Below are 15,248 nucleotides of genomic sequence, written 5' to 3' on the forward strand. Positions count from 1 at the left end.
TTAGATGATATCCTGATCTTCTCCTCCTCCCTGGAAACACATAGGGGTCATGTCAGAAGCGTGTTGGAGCGTCTACGCCAACACGGGTTGTATACCAAGGCAGACAAATGCAGCTTTGAGCAGCACAGCATCGCCTTCTTGCGGCAGATTATCTCCACTACGAGGGTTGCAATGGACCCCCATAAAATCTCTGCAATTTTGGAGTGGCCAGTACCCAACGACAAGAAAGGTGTGCAACATTTTATAGGCTTCGCTAACTTCCATAGGAAGTTCATTAGGAACTTTTCGGGTCTCGTGTCTCCCATTACCCAGCTCACCAAGCAGGGGGTTCGCTTCCGGTGGACACCTGAAGCACAGGCGGCATTTGAGGCCCTGAAGGAATTATTTACCACAGCCCCTGTTCTAAGCCACCCAGATTCCTCTTTACCCTATATATTGGAGGTAGATGCATCTGAGAACATAGTGGGGGCCATCCTGTCCCAGAGAAGGGGTACCAAGGAACTCATGCATCCAGTAGCGTTCTTTTCAAGAAAACTCACGTCAGCGGAGAGGAACTATGACATAGGGGATCGAGAACTCTTGGCTATCAAGACAGCGCTGGAAGAGTGGAGGTACCTGCTGGTGGGGGCTACGCATCCAATTTTGATTTTCACAGACCACAAAAACCTAGAATACTTGAGGACAGCCAAGCGCCTGAGACCACGCCAGGCTAGATGGGCACTTTTCTTTTCAAGATTCGTGTTCCATATAACTTATAGACCTGGATCCAAAAATACAAAACCTGATGCTCTCTCGGGCATGTTCGAGGACCCGGAAGAGGTCCCTAAACCAGAGACCATTCTGTCTACTGGAAATTTTATCGCCCTCCAAACCGAACTACATTTCAAGTTACAGACCGCACCTGTAGGAATGCCAAACCCACCCGGAGTTTCTCTGCAGAGCAAGGAGCATCTTTTTTGGAAAGAAGGACAGATTGTGGTACCCAAGGAGGTCCGTACCTTAGTTCTGGGCTACTGCCACGACCATCAGTTGGCAGGTCATTTTGGAGCATATAAGACCCTAGAATTATTACAGCGTACATTCTGGATTGTGAACTGTACGTGAAGACCTGTGCCATTTGTCAGAGGAACAAGTCCACCAGAAGCAAGGCCTAGGGTTTACTATGACCATTGCCCATACCTGACAGGCCATGGCAAATGATCTCCATAGATTTTGTAGTGGAGCTCCCACCTTCTCAAAATCACACAGCAATTTTTGTGATCGTGGACCGCCTGTCAAAAATGGCCCATTTCCTACCATTAAGAAACACGTCCTCGGCTCTGGAAACGGAACAAATCTTTGTGAAGGAAGTTGTAAGACTTCATGGGATTCCAGAAGACATTGTCTCAGACCGGAAGGTCCAGTTCACATCGAAATTCTGGAGAGCTCTATGTGAAGTCTTAGGAATCAGACTTTCTTTCTCATCCGCATACCACCCAGAGACAAATGGGCAAACTGAAAGGACGAACCAGACGTTGGAACAGTATCTCAGATGGTATACTTTATTTCTCCAGGACGATTGGCTGGCGCTCTTGCCGTTAGCCAAATTTGCGTACAATAACGCAAATCATTCTGCTACCGGGCAATCCCAATTTTTCGCTAATTACGGGATCCATCCCACGTTTTTGCCTGACCTGATCCCAGAAAGTCCAGTTTCCGCTACACAAGATATGCAGAATTTTTTGCTGCCAACAACAAAGTGTTACAAGAAGCAATTGCGAAGGCCCAGGAGGATAATAAAAGGGCTTTTGACAGAAGAAGAGGCGAACTAATCCTGCAACCAGGGGATCAGGTCTGGTTAGCTACGACTAATCTAAAGATGTCATGCCCTTCTAGGAAATTGGGACCAAAGTTTATGGGTCTATTCCGGGTGAAACGGAAAATTAATGAAGTGGCTTATGAACTCACACTTCCCGAAACCTTTAAGATACACCCGGTCTTCCACGTGTCGTTATTAAAGCCAGCAACACCAGATCCCTTTCCAGATTGGAGGTCCAGACCCCCGGAGGCCATAACCATTGACAAAGAAGAAGAATTTGAAGTAGAAGCAATCATAGATTGTAGGAAAAGGGGCTGCCAGACGCAAATTCTTATTAAGTGGAAGGGTTATGGTCCAGAGGAGAATTCATGGGAGCCAGCCCAAAATGTTCACGCCCCTAGACTTGTCCAAGAGTTTTGTCGCAACCACCCACAGAGGAGAAATCAGTTGGGCATCCGGAGGATGCCCGTAGGGGGGCAATGTCAGCAGTCGCGGCGGCGCACGGGTCTGCGCATGTGCAGAACGCCAATGCGCTCTAATCGGCAGGCGTTAGGACCTAGGCAGCTGCAGCGGCGGCTGCACATGCACACTCACGATCGCGGACGTGCGCCTGGCACCAATAGTAGTGCAGGGCGCACTATTTAAACTAGCCGTGCACAGACTCAAGTTGCCATATGGTCTTATTATCCTGTTCCTGCTCGTGTGATCCTGCGGATTGATTTGTTGGCAACCCTGCTTGATCCTAACCTTCGCTGACTATCTCCTGCTCTGACCCCTGGCTCGTTTGACTACTCTACTGGATATCGCTGTTTATATGACCTCCTGTTACTGAACCTGGCGTGTGACCTGACTACTCTTTGTCTGCTGCGCTGTACCATGCTGTCCCTACTGTTACCGACCTGGCCTCTCTGACTACGCTACACTACCCTGCCATCCATCCATCCATCCTGCACGGATCCGGTTACTGCTGCTCAGGCATATCCGCCTCTTCACATCAGGCTCTCTTCCAGTATATACCTCTGGTGGATCCCTCTACCACAGGCGGGTGTACTCAGGGGCAGCGACCTGGTCACTGTCTGCTCCAAGTCCATCCCCACCATCAGGGGCCCTGGTGAACAAGCAGACTGGGACTTAGACCCCGCGCCCTGGGGAGACCTGTCCTGTAGATCGCTAGAGGTACCGCCAGGCGGTGTTTGACAGGACCTCTGAAAAGTATAAGCATGCATATGTACTCAGTACTTGGCTTGGGCCCCTTTTGCAGCGATGACTGCCTTAATGCGGCATTGCATGGTAGCTATCAGCCTGTGGCACTGCTGAGGTGTTATGGAAGTCCAGGATGCTTCAATAGCGGCCTTTAGCTCTTCTGCATTGTTCGGTCTCATGTCTCTCATCTTGCTCTTGACAATGCCCCATAGGTTCTCTATGGGGTTCAGGTCAGGCGAGTTTGCTGGCCAATCAAGCACAGTAATCCCACGGTCATTGAACTAGGTTTTGGTACTTTTGGCAGTGTGGGCAGGTGCCAAGTCCTGCTGGAAAATGAAGTCAGCATCCCCACAAAGCTCGTCTGCGGAAGGAAGCATGAAGTGCTCCAAAATCTCCTGGTAGACGGCTGCGTTGACCCTGGACTTAATGAAGCACAGTGGACCAACACCAGCAGATGACATGGCTCCCCAAATCAACACAGACTGTGGAAACTTCACACTGGACTTCAAGCATCTTGCAGTGTGTGCCACTCCATTCTTCCTCCATACTCTGGGTCCTTGGTTTCCAAATGAGATGCAAAAGTTGCTCTCATCAGAAAATAGGACTTTGGATCACTGAGCAACAGACCAGGTCTGTTTTTCTTTAGCCCAGGTAAGACGCTTCTGACATTGTTTGTTGTTCAGGAGCGGCTTGACAAGAGGAATACGACATTTGAAGCCCATGTCCAGGATCCGTTTGTGTGTGTGGTGGCTCTTGATGCACTGACTCCAGCCTCAGTCCACTTCTTGTGAAAGTCCCAAACACTTTTGAATGGCTTTTTCCTGACAATCCTCTCCAGGCTGCGGTCATCCCTGCTGCTTGTGCACCTTTTTCTTCCACACTTTTCCCTTCCACATAACTTTCTATTAATGTGCTTTGATACAACACTTTGGGAACATCCAACTTCTTTTGCAATTACCTTTTGAGGCTTTCCCTCCTTAGAGTGGGGCACTTTGGGCCTAGAATATGACACCTTTTCACAATATTCTAATTTTCTGAGATTGTAGATTTGGGGTTTTCATGAGCTGTAAGCCATAATCATCACAAGTATGACAAATCACAGCTTGAACTATCTTGCTTTGCATGTAATGAGTCTATCTCATATATTAGTTTCACCTTTTAAGTTGCATTACTGAAATAAAAGAACTTTTGCACAATAGTCTAATTTTTCGAGTTTCACCTGTATATCATAGTGGAGAAGATTAAAAAAATAAAAAAAAACATAGAGGAGATAGTATGATTTCAAAACCTCTAAGAGAATTGATGGGAATGTAAAATAGAGAGAAAGATAAATGGAGAGAAGAGGGAGTGATGGATGGTTTAATTAAAAGGAAAAGGGAAAGATGACTAAGAGAGGAGAGAAAAAAAATATGTGCAGCAGCTAGAAGAATAGGAGGAGAAGGAAAAAGGGTGAGGGTGGTAGATGTGAGTGGGAGTTGGGGGGGAAGGGGGAGATATGCAAAATATTGTATTGTAAAATGAATGTTATGGAACGATAATTTGTGAGTTACTTTTTTAATTTTTTTTGTAAATGAAATTAATAATAAAAAATAAATAATAAATAAATAAAAAGAGGCCACGTGGGGCCTAAACAACAAGGTGCTGTGACCTAGGCTGAGAGAGCCTGAATAGTCAGTGGTCTGGGAGACCAAATCGAGCAGAGGTACTGCTAACCAGAGAGCCAGGTTGCTCTGCATTTTCATTGTGTATTATTTTTGAGTAAAGTTGAAACCCCCTGCATAGGAAACCTTGTGTTGGAAGGACTTTTTATTTAACGTCTAATAAAAGTAAGCTACCAGGACCTTAACTTTAGTTTCTGTTTAGCATGGACTTAGGAAATGCAACTACAGTACCACTGAGCTAAGCATCCCCCATATCACAGGGTAGATATTCATGCTGAATTGGAATTTTCAGCCGATTTAGAAAGCCTGCACTGCCACGCTCCCGTAGTGCCTGCAGTAGTAGAGTGATTGGAATGTTTATCTGAGTTTTCTTCTGAACAAGAACAATGTTTATGGGCCACAAAGGATGGTCCAGGCTTACAGTACATCTGGAATATTTTCCCTTGCAAAATTGAGGCAGAAATGTACCGCTGTATAATGTCACCAAAAAACGATCATCCATCAGATTAAACTTTAGTACTCTAGCAAGCTTGGTCCCCATCCAGCACTTCAAGTTTGGGAACCTAGACAGAGTTATGTGTGGCACAATCACAAGAGTATCCAAAGCTACATTACATAAGTACTAAAGGGGAAGTTCCACTTTAAGGCTTCGTCCCTCACTCCCCATTAAGGATTGTCACCTTTGGGGAGCAGGGGCAGGGGGTACTTGAACTTGACATGTACCTGCTCCCACTTCTGCTGCGATTGCCTAGGCGATCGGAAGCCAAAGTTATCCTCCACCCTCCCTCCCTGAAGTCTTCTGGGACATGTCACAGGTGACAGAAGACTATGGGACCATTCACAAAGCGCAATGCTGCTTGCACATGCGCAGTCAACACCTGCCTGTGAAGTCACAAGCTGTCACAGCCAGGTGCCCACACTGAAGATACCAGCACTTGGGACACAGGGCAGCCAGTGAACACGGCTGGTGTGAGTATACCACTGGATCGAGGAACAGATGAGTGTCTATTTTTCAAAAGTCATCAGCTACAGTTTTTGTAGCTGATGACTTTTATTTATTTATTTTTTATTTTGACTGGAGCTCCACTTTAAGACCCTGTTCCATCTGATCCATTAAGTCAGTAGGGCCAAGGGAACGTGTCCCACAACCAAATCCTGATGTAAAGGTTTAGCCAACCTAGCTGGTAACAATAGAGATCCAGAGACAGTGCGAAAGAATCGCATAACCAATTCCATCTTACCATCAGTTGGAAACTTAAAGGAAGCAGTCTCCTCAACTAGGATGACCATTGCCTAGCTAATCTGAAGATTTGGGGGTCTACAATAGATAGGTTAGTCCATTTTGTGGTCCTTGACAAATGGATGAATGACTGAAAAACATTTAGGCAATGTAAAAGCCATTCTAGACCATCCCTATTACTTGTAAATTAAGTAATCAAAAAAAGAACTACAATGAGAAACCTTTGCCCCATGCTTTTGTGTATGAGAACCAAAGGCTACTGAGTATTTTGCTGCTGTAGCACACAAACTGCAAGATTCAAGACAGAAATCCCTTCTTTCTCATGCCTACTCCTCATCCTTACTTACAGATTATTATTATTATACAGTATTTATAAAGCGCCAACAGTTCGCTCAGCGCTGTACATTACAATGGGAGACAGAACATGCAACAGTACAATAACAATACAATGCGATACATGAGGGGTTCGAGGGCCCTGCTCCTTGGAGCTTACAATCTAGGAGGGAGGGGATAGTGGTACAGGAGGAAATAGCTGTGGGGGATGGAGTGGTAGGAAGAGTGGAGGAGGTCGGGAATTAGCAGAGGGTGGGGTAGGCTTCCCTGAAGAGGTGGGTTTTCAGGGTGCGCCTAAAGGAGAGGAGAGTAGGTGATAGTCTGATGGATTGGGGTAGGGAGTTCCAGCGTATGGGTGACGCCCTGGAGGCGGGCATGGGAGGAGGAGACTAGGGAACTAGAGAGAAGGAGGTCTTGTGAGGAGCGGAGAGTGCATGTAGGGTGGTACTTGGTTTTTAGGTTGGTGATGTAGTTTGGGGCAGTATGATGGACAGCTTTGTACGTCAGTGTTAGGATTTTGAATTTGATCGGTTGGGCAATCGGAAGCAGATGAAGTAGTTTCTCATTTGAGTCTGAAATGCATCCGCCAGAAACTGGATGACTCTTTTGCATGGTAGCGCAAGATGAGAATGAGCTCTGTATAATCAGGTCCAATTGAGCCTCTTCTTGGTGTCAGACATCCTGGCAATGATACTGAATGACACATTAGCGTTCAGGTATGCCTATGTACAATGGGACACCCCCGTAGTGCATGAATACAGTGGGGCAAAAAAGTATTTAGTCAGCCACCAATTGTGCAAGTTCTCCACTTAAAAAGATGAGAGGCCTGTAATTGGCAACATAGGTAGACCTCAACTATGAGAGACAAAATGAGAAAAAAAATCCAGACAATGACATTGGCTGATTTGGAAAGAATTTATTTGCAAATTATGGTGGAAAATAAGTATTTGGTCAATATCAAAAGTTCATCTCAATATTTTGTTATATATCCTTTGTTGGCAATGACAGAGGTCAAACGTTTCCTGTAAGTCTTCACAAGGTTGGCACACACTGTTGCTGGTATGTTGGCCCATTCCTCCATGCAGATCTCCTCTAGAGCAGTGATGTTTTGGGGCTGTCGCTGGGCAACACGGACTTTCAACTCCCTCCAAAGGTTTTCTATGGGGTTGAGATCTGGAGACTGGCTAGGCCACTCCAGGACCTTGAAATGCTTCTTGCAAAGCCACTCCTTTGTTGCCCGGGCAGTATGTTTGGGATCATTGTCATGTTGGAAGACCCAGCCACGTTTCATCTTCAATGCCTTTGCTGATGGAAGGAGGTTTGCACTCAAAATCTCACGATACATGGCCCCATTCATTCTGTCCTGTACATGGATCAGTCGTCCTGGTCCCTTTTGCGCAGAAAAAGCCCCAAAGCATGATGTTGCCACCCCCATGCTTCACAGTATATATATTGTTTTTTTGGATGCAACTCAGCATTCTCTCTCCTCCAAACACGACGAGTTGTGTTTCTACCAAACAGTTCTATTTTGGTTTCATCTGAACATATGACATTCTCCCAATCCTCTTCTGGATCATCCAAATGCTCTCTAGCAAATGTCAGATGGGCCTGGACATGTACTGGCTTAAGCAGGGGGACACGTCTGGCACTGCAGGATCTGAGTCCCTGGCGGCGTAGTGTGTTACTGATGGTAGCCTTTGTTACGTTGGTCCCAGCTCTCTGCAGGTCATTCACTAGGTCCCCCCATGTGGTCCTGGGATTTTTGCTCAACGTTCTTGTGATCATTTTGACCCCACGGGGTGAGATCTTGCGTGGAGCCCCAGATCGAGGGAGATTATCAGTGGTCTTGTATGTCTTCCATTTTCTAATTATTGCTCCCACAGTTGATTTGTTCACACCAAGCTGCTTGCCTATTGCAGCTTCAGTCTTCCCAGCCTGGTGCAGGTCTACAATTTTGTTTCTGGTGTCCTTCGACAGCTCTTTGGTCTTCACCATAGTGGAGTTTGGAGTGTGACTGTTTAAGGTTGTGGACAGGTGTCTTTTATAATGATAACAAGTTCAAACAGGTGCCATTGATACAGGTAATGAGTGCAGGACAGAGGAGCCTCTTAAAGAAGAAGGTACAGTTCTGTGAGAGCCAGAAATCTTGCTTGTTTGTAGGTGACCAAATACTTATTTTCCACCATAATTTGCAAATAAATTCTTTCCAAATCAGCCAATGTGATTGTCTGGATTGTTTTTCTCATTTTGTCTCTCATAGTTGAGTTCTACCTATGATGCCAATTACAGGCCTCTCTCATCTTTTTAAGTGGGAGAGCTTGCACAATTGGTGGCTGACTAAATTCTTTTTTGGTCCACTGTATAATGCTAAACTCACTTACTAGCAGTGATGAAGTCTTCACCCAAAAGTGCACCTTCCCACCAGCAGTACTATGGTATGTTCCAGCTCACTGCAAGGACTTTTAACCCACTGGAGTAGAAAGAAGCAGTAGATGACAGAGAAAGTCAGAAAATCAGATCTGGCCTGCAGAGCATGCTGGCTAGGCTGCTGGTTGTAAAGGAGTCTGTACAATTCTCAAATCTCACCCAAGGCCCTCCCAGCACAGGGAGAACATTCTAGAAATCATGAGCATTATGCCAATAAGCAAAATAGAAATGTGGCCTATTGAGGCCTGGATACTAAGGTCACAAATGGAGCAGTTCAGCGATCCTGGGAGGGGAAGCAAAGGACCATTTCTGCAAGTGCAATACCATGAACAGCCAGTCATTCACCAAAAGCTGCAAATCCAGAAGTAACCATGCAGTAGCCTTGAGGATCTAGGTGTCTGGGGTTCAGTGGCCAGGAACGAGAACACTGTAATAGAGAGGCAGTAAATATTAACAAGGTCTTCAAAATCAGGAAATGATAGAAATAGAATAACCTTAGGTAAAATGGAGATGCTTTTTACTGAACTATAACCCACTGGTTCTGATTGATCTACAGGTTGACAGCTGGGTTTCTTAATGAACGATAAAGAAAAAAAGAAAAACTATGTCAATGACTGTTATGACAATCCAATGGTTTCAGTGCTATCTGAGTCACCAGCCTGGATCAATAGTACTGACTTCACTCTGATTTACATGCTTTTGCATGCTTTTTCTGGCTCAATATCTAAAAATACAGTCAATGATCTAGGTTTGTCAGGAATTCAGCAATGAAATCAATCATATTTCTCATTTAATGTTGGTACATTTTAAAATATGTAAGACCTATTAGCAGTTCCAGTGACCTGTATGGTGTGTCACATTCACTTAAAGGCATTGTGCACTTGTTTGTTTGCCTTACCATGTAATGATGGGCTCACATGTTGTGGGTGCAGTCTGTAGTGTCGTGGTTGATCAATTCCCCTATATCCATGGTTTACTCAGCTAGCCTGTCCATCATCCACTAAAGGAAGTCAACTTCTTGTTCTGGGACACAGCATCCAGTACATGCATTGCCATTTGTCTGCGAATGTTCAGCCTGTTTGTGGCTGTCAGATCTAATTAGCTCTCCTTTATACAGCACTAGACTGAGAGACCCAGGAATTGCAGCATAAGTATTGTCTTCACAAGAAGTGTTAGTACTCAGACTACAAACAGAGGTCATACATTAACCTATGCAGTTCCATGCCGCAAGCCTTATGTTTCTACACAGACAGAAATTGCAAATTGACAAAGGAATGTGAAGGTTTAATCTATTATAGCCTGTGCATACAGGCCAACAAATGATACCATTAAACTACATGATCAGTGCATGTTTTATGCAGGTGAAAAATACAAGGTGCAGGTAGGAAGGTTTATGATGCCTTTAAGTTGTGAGTTTTTGTTTAGCCACCATTTTGCTGCTTTTTGTTACTTTGCATGATTAACTTAATAGGATTAGTCACCATGAAAATATTATCCAAACTTTATCATTTTAAGGGCCTTTTGTTGCATTGCATTAATGCACACGTGGTAACATGCATTGCATTAAGAAAGTCCATTTACTCGAATGGGCTTCCTAAAAAATGTGCCTGCACAAAATGTTAGCAAGGCAGTGCACAGCACAGCATAGTGCATTACTGTTTGTTCTGGTGCTCTGCAATACAGGTCCTTAGGGGCACCAATGAATGGCACCCGAGTGCACCTAACAAAAACATGCATAGCTGCATGTGACAGCATCTGTTTGAATCCAGCTTTACGTCTTATGTCACAGTAAATAAGTATATATAGTGAACACGTGATCCTTCTGCTGCTGTTTTAGGGACCCACATATCTTGGTTCAGCTTACCTCTTTTATGACGATAAACAAATTTCAGCCTTTCCATGTATCCATTTGCAGTAATGCTCTTCTACTTCTGGTAAGTATTAGTCATTTTTAGCTTTTTATTCTGTTCTATTTCTACAGTAAGTCTTCTGTAATGCCGCTTTCTCATTGTAGGATTTCCATAGCCATCTGACACAAAGTGAAGTAGTGGGATATCTTGGGGGACAATGGGATACCAACAGCCAGTGTAAACTCTAACTTATTTTGAAATTGAGAGTCACAGTAATTTTTCCTTTGGACCATGGCATAAGGTGAAACTGTGTTTCTTTACAGTGCTTACTGTGCTCCGTGCTTTTCCCTGCCGTTCTCGTCTGAGAGACACACAGACCGCAGCTGCAGCAGAAGAGGAGGTGATATGTGGGGAAAGTACATTTTTATGTAGTTGGCTAAGGTGGCATGAATGTCATTTACAGACCAGAGAATAAATAATGTGAGGCAGGATTGGGATAAATTGCTTCATTGTATAGGAGATTTTGAATCATTTTGTGCCATAAAATCAAAGAAAAACTCGAGGAAAAAAACTAAAAAAAATCTGCTAGGTTACAAATAGTTAAATCTCAAAATATGAGGTTCTTTTTATCACTTCCTGGATTAATGCCTATTATTTACAATTTGCACTTTTACTAAAGCTTAAATTGAATGCATTTTTAAAAGGCACAAGGGACAATACTTACATTGAATGAGAAGTGTCCTTTGTGCTGGTGGCTGCTCTGTTTGGTGAAATCTTCATTCCTCTGCCCCTCCTCCCCATACCCCCACAGCTGTGATCTTCAGTACTTCAGAGGTTAACATAGGTTGCTGTACCTGTCGCATGCACTTGTTAAAAGTGCTGACTATACCTTTTGCCCTCAGGTCTGTTATTAAAATTTGTACTATCACTTCCCACAATGAAAAGCACTTTACAAATAAAGGATGGACAGCTGAATGAAAGGCCCATCTCCTCCATTCATACAGCAATTATCATTGGGGAAAGCGATTGTACAGTTTTTGGAGCAGGGGGGCAGAAAGTAAAAAGTGTAAAGCTTGTCATACACTCTCCAATCTGTTTGTACAACTAATTTTAGATTTACCATCAACTTTGTAGTGTAAGGTCCTGCCTGATTGGATACAGATTGATTGGATAGTTTAAGTGTCCTGTTATACAGTTTTGGCAAATCTAAAAGAGATTGCACAGAGGTTGTACAATCAGATTGTATAGTGAATGGATACATTTACAACATGCAAGCAATAAATAAAACAGCAATTAATGCTGTTCAGTTTTATTTAAAAAGTAATTAAATGTATTTTAAACTAAACTAGTTTAAATACCTAAGTTTATCCTAATTTGATCCTTTTGTCCTGTACAGCAGCACTGGGAGCAGCAGGGGCAAATTTTAGGACCAATCAGGTGTCTTGCACTGAGGTAGAGAGAATAGAAAAATTACCTTATTAAGTATATCTACTGTACCTTGTAGGGAAATTTAAATACATGAAACAGGAAACAAAAAAACATATAACTCTAACACAACCAACTTCTTAAAGTTTTTTTTTTTGTACAAAATTAAAAAAAACACAACTTAAAATCAAAGTATACCTGCTCAGACGTCCATCCCTCACACGAAAACCCCCTCAACTCCACTCTCCTTCGACCTCGCCACTGTCCAGACCCCTACCCCACCTAGTATTCCTCACACTAAAACCCCCTCAACACTCCACTCCTTTAAACTTGCTACCACTGAAGAGGTCACCAAGGTCTTCTCTGAAGCCCGCCTCACCACCTGCCCCCTTGACCCTTTCCCCTTCACAACTCCTAAGATCACCCTCCTCCTCCATCCTATGCTCCCTCACTCACATCTTTAATCTTTCCCTCTCTGCTGGCGCTTTCCCCTCCCCTCTGAAGCATGCGCATATCACTCCCATACTTAAAAAACCCTCCCTGGATCCCACCGACCTGAGCAACCTTAGACCCATCTCCCTCCTGCCATTTACATCCAAACTCCTTGAGCGCTTAGTCTATAATTGCCTGAGTCCCCACCTCACCAACAACAACCTCCTTGATCCTCTACAGTCTGGCTTCCATCCCCTACACTCCACCGAAACTGCCCTACTCAAACTCACCAATGACCTGCTAACCGCAGTGCTCCTACTCCTCGACCTCTCCACAGCTTTCGGCACGGTTGACCACCCCCTCCTCCTCAAAAAACGACACTCTCTCAGCCTCAAAGACTCCGCTCTCTCCTGGCTCTCTTCCTATCTCGCCCAGCGCTCCTTCAGTGTTACCTATAACGCTACCACCTCCCCCTCACTTCCCCTCTCTGTTGGGGTCCCTCAAGGTTCTCTCCTCGGGCCCCTTCTCTTCTCCATCTACACCTCCCTTGGCCAACTGATACGCTCTTACGGCTTCAACTACCATCTCTATGCCGATGACACGCAAATCTCTCAACCCTCGCCTCACCCCTGCAGTCTACGGCCGAATCACTAGCCTACTGAACGACATATCAGATTGGATGTCACTCCACTTCCTCAAACTAAACCTTTCCAAACCAAGCTGCTAGTTTTCCCCCCAGCCCGCGCCCCCCCTCCTGACTTCTCCATCATGTCCAGCAATGCCACCATCAGTCCCACCCCGCAAGCCAGAGTACTAGGTGTCATCCTAGACTCCAACCTGTCTTTCCAACCCTAGGTCCAATCACTGACAAACTCATGTAGACTCCACCTCTGCAACATCTCCAAAATACATCCGTTCCTAACCCCGGAAACTACTAAGCAACTCATTCACTCCCTTATCATATCACGACTTGACTAATGTAACTCCCTCTTCACCGGCCTACCTCACCACAGGCTATCCCCGCTTCAGTCTATCCTGAATACTGCAGCCAGACTCATCCACCTTACCAATCGCAGCGTATCCGCCACCCCCCTCTGCCAATCCCTCCACTGGCTTCCGATTGCCCAATGGATAAAATTCAAAATGCTAACATTGACGTACAAAGCTGTTCATAATACTGCCCCAAACTACATCACCGACTTGATATCCAAATACCACCCTAAACGTACTCTCTGCTCCTCACAAGACCTCCTACTCTCTAGTTCCCTGGTCTCCTCCTCCCATGCCCATATCCAGGACTTCTACCATCCTCTGGAACTCCCTACCCCAATCCATCAGACTATCACCTAGCCTCCTCTCCTTTAGATGCACCCTGAAGACCCATCTCTTCAGGGAAGCCTACCCCGCCCTCAGCTAATTGTCGATCTCCTCCACTCTTCCTACCACTCCATCCCCCACAGCTATTTCCTCCTGTACCACTAACCCTTCCCTCCTAGATTGTAAGCTCCAAGGAGCAGGGCCCTCGAACCCCTCGTGTATCAGACTGTACTGTCTTGTGCACGGTCTCCCATTGTAATGTACAGTGCTGAGCAAACCGTTGGCGCTATATAAATACTGTCTAATAATAATAATAATAATAATAAAAAAAACATTTCACCCAAAATGATCCCTTAAGAGAAAAAATTCTAGAATGTAAATATGTATATAGAATTACTCATAGAGAACATATTAAACATGCACAACAAAGATGTATAGTGCCTTGAAATTTTCTACATTTTGTCATGTTACAACCAAAAACGTAAATGTATTTTATTGGGATTTTATGCGATAGACCAACACAAAGTGGCACATAATTGTTAAGTGGAAGGATTAATGATTTTCAACATTTTTTTACAAATAAATATCGGAAAAGTGTGGCGTGCATTTATATTCAGCCCACCCCGATACCTTGTAGAACCACCTTTCACTGCAATTACAGCTGCAAGCCCTTTTGGGTATGTCTCTACCAGCTTTGCACATCTACAGAGCGACATTTTTGCCCATTCTTTTATGCAAAATAGCTCAAGCTCTGTCAGATTGGATGGAGAGCATCTGTGAACATTCATTGTAGCTCTGTCTGTATGTTTAGGGTCGTTGTCCTGCTGGTATGTGAACTTCTGCCCCAGTCTCAAGTCTTTTTGCAGACTCTAACAGGTTTTCTTCTAAGATTGCTCTGTATTTGGCTCCATCCATCTTCCCATCAACTCTGACCAGCTTCCCTGTCCCTGCTGAAGAAAAGCATCCCCACAACATGATGCTACCACCACCACGTTTCACAGTGGGGATGGTGTATTCAGGGTGATGTGCAGTGTTAGTTTTCTGCCACACATAGCAGCTTGCTTTTAGGACAAAATGTTAAATTTTGGTCTCATTGGACCAGAGCACCTTCTTCCACATGTTTGCTGTGTCCCCCACATGGCTTATCGCAAACTGTGAACAGGACTTCTTATGACTTTCTTTCAACAATGGCTTTCTACTTGCCACTCTTCCATATAGGACAGATTTGTGGAGTGCACAACTAATACAGTGAAGGAAATAAGTATTTGATCCCCTGCTGATTTTGAATGTTTGCCCGCTCACAAAGAAATGATCAGTCTAAAAATCGAATGGTATGTGTATTGTAACACTGAGAGACAGAATAGCAACAAAAAATTCAAAATAAATGCATGTCTAACAAATGATGCACTGATTTGCATGTTCATGGGGGAAATAAGTATTTGATCCCCTATCATTCAGCAGGATTTCTGGCTACCAGGTGTCTTTCATACAGGTAACAAGCTGAGATTAGAAGCCGTCTCGTAAAGGGAGTGCTGCTAATCTCATTTTGTTATCTGTATAAA

General features: G+C 44.4%; 1 protein-coding gene across 6 annotated transcripts in view; it reads left to right on the forward strand.

The window, feature by feature from the left end:
* The window catches only part of MPND (MPN domain containing), a 303,470-nt gene that overhangs the window by 146,543 nt on the left and 141,679 nt on the right, over positions 1–15,248 (forward strand). For 5 of the 6 annotated variants that reach the window (XM_089687870.1, XM_089687867.1, XM_089687865.1 and 2 more), the window contains 3 exons: positions 10,500–10,596; positions 10,677–10,749; positions 10,836–10,912. In XM_089687870.1, the coding sequence (XP_089543996.1) occupies positions 10,500–10,596; positions 10,677–10,749; positions 10,836–10,912 (247 nt within the window). The remainder of the gene's footprint in view (positions 1–10,499; positions 10,597–10,676; positions 10,750–10,835; positions 10,913–15,248) is intronic. The other variant, XM_089687869.1, reaches the window with a different exon arrangement.

Source organism: Staurois parvus, unplaced genomic scaffold (assembly GCF_062004578.1).
Source record: "Staurois parvus isolate SC_StPar_1 unplaced genomic scaffold, SC_StPar_1.0 ptg000439l, whole genome shotgun sequence".
Taxonomy (NCBI): domain Eukaryota; kingdom Metazoa; phylum Chordata; class Amphibia; order Anura; family Ranidae; genus Staurois; species Staurois parvus.